The sequence below is a fragment of the Chenopodium quinoa genome, unplaced genomic scaffold (genome assembly GCF_001683475.1).
Source record: "Chenopodium quinoa cultivar QQ74 unplaced genomic scaffold, ASM168347v1, whole genome shotgun sequence".
In the NCBI taxonomy this organism is placed as follows: domain Eukaryota; kingdom Viridiplantae; phylum Streptophyta; class Magnoliopsida; order Caryophyllales; family Amaranthaceae; genus Chenopodium; species Chenopodium quinoa.
This window is the reverse complement of record NW_018744616.1, coordinates 3729577-3731302: the sequence shown is the minus strand read 5'-3', so window position 1 is coordinate 3731302 and position 1726 is coordinate 3729577. Positions and strand designations below refer to the sequence as shown.

The 1726-nt window shown below is 31.0% G+C and overlaps 1 protein-coding gene across 1 annotated transcript; it reads right to left on the bottom strand.

The window, feature by feature from the left end:
• Nucleotides 1–284: 284 nt before the first annotated feature.
• LOC110700113 lies at nt 285–1334 on the bottom strand. Its single transcript, XM_021877601.1, has one exon. It carries the CDS (start codon nt 1332–1334, stop codon nt 285–287), a length of 1050 nt encoding a protein of 349 aa, XP_021733293.1.
• Nucleotides 1335–1726: the final 392 nt, after the last annotated feature.

Sequence of the window (1726 nt, the reverse complement as noted above, 5' to 3'; positions counted from 1 at the left end):
CAAAATCTTGCAAAGGAGTTATGTATACTTGTACTGCACCAATACAAATATAGCTATAATTTCCCTTTTCTTTATGTTTTTTAATACTTTTCCAGTTTATGATATTAATTTCGGCTGCTTTTTGTTCACAATCTTCGATTACTATACTTCCTTCCATTTCTTCACATACATATTTAGTTCTAGTTTTAAAGAAAGAAGTTTTAAATATTTTATCTTTAGTAATTTGGGGAAAATTCCAGCTTTCTTTGTTTACTTGATCTAGGTCATTATCTTCAAATGAATACTCAGCTCTTTTTAGTTGACCTATTTTTCATTTTGCTTTTATCTTCCTCATTGTCATCTGATTCTGAATTTTCTAATTCTTCTCCTTCCATCATGTTATTTATTTCTTCATAATTTTCATCTTCAAACTCATCATTAACTTCAGGTTCTTCATTATACTCATTTTCCTCTTCTACGATCTCTACTATTCCTTTATTGTTATTTAAAGCCAATTCTAAAGCCTCGTCTTCTGGTATTTCTATGTAATCCCAACTTTCTAAGGCTTCCATTAGTTTATGATTAGCTTTCTTACATTCATTAGCATAATGTCCTAGTTCTCCACAAGACCAACACTTGCATGTTTTCTTTTTCTCAGGACAATATGTTGCCTTTTTGAAAAACCTACTTGGCTTTCTATATTTATATTTATAATACTTCTTCTTATAGGTTTCTCCTCTTGATCGGTCAAATTTATTTTTCTTATAGCTCTTTCTTTTATTATAGTTTTTTCTTTCACATCCATAGTTATTTGGGAAATCCCAACAAGTGAGAAATTGTCTCTTCATTTGTTGAGTTCCTGCAACCTCTCTACACTTCTTTTCAATCCACTTTCTAAGGAAAGCAATTATATTACCTAGGGCATCCCTAGCTAAAAATTTCTCTCTCCATTCTTGATATTTTTCACTAATCTCTTCATTAAGAGGACTGGGTAATTTGTCGTAGAACATTCCAAGATTTGTTTCATTTTCACCAATTTTATAATAATATGTTTCAAATTCCATAATATAATCATCAACATATTTCATATTACAGATGGATAAATTACTTAACTTTCTTTGATATTCCATTTGTTTCTCATTAGGATCGGCTCTAAGACCAATGAACTCTAACTCAATATATCGACATAACTGCCTAAACATTCTTGTAGGTGATTCACTAGCTCTTAATGCAGTCTTTACTTCTTCATCTATTCCATCGTACCAATCTTCTACACAGCCGTAGAGACTATGTTCAATATAATTTAAGAAATTTTCTGAAGTCCATTCAATATTTAAATTAAGTACACTACTCATACTCTTCTTCCATTGATCTAAAACATCTTGTCTATCTCTTACACCGTCTAATTTAAGTTTATAACCAGTTTAACTAATGGGTTCAAGAGTCACTTCTTCTTGTTTAGGTATATCAGTAGGCATAACCTTGACACTAAACCGGGTAGTCTTCCCTGGTATGTATCTTGGTCGTGTGCAACTTCCTTCTCCTTGGTACCTAGGTCTTTGGATAACATTTTTTACATTAATAATTTCTTCTCCAACATCATTATTATCCATTACTCTTTTTCCTAGTTTGTTTTCGATCTTTCGTTGAATAACTTCTATGGGTAGAAAGTCAAGATCATTTAACTTCATTATTCCCATGTGTTGATATAAATCTTCCTCTAAAGTAGCATAATTATTTTCCTCTA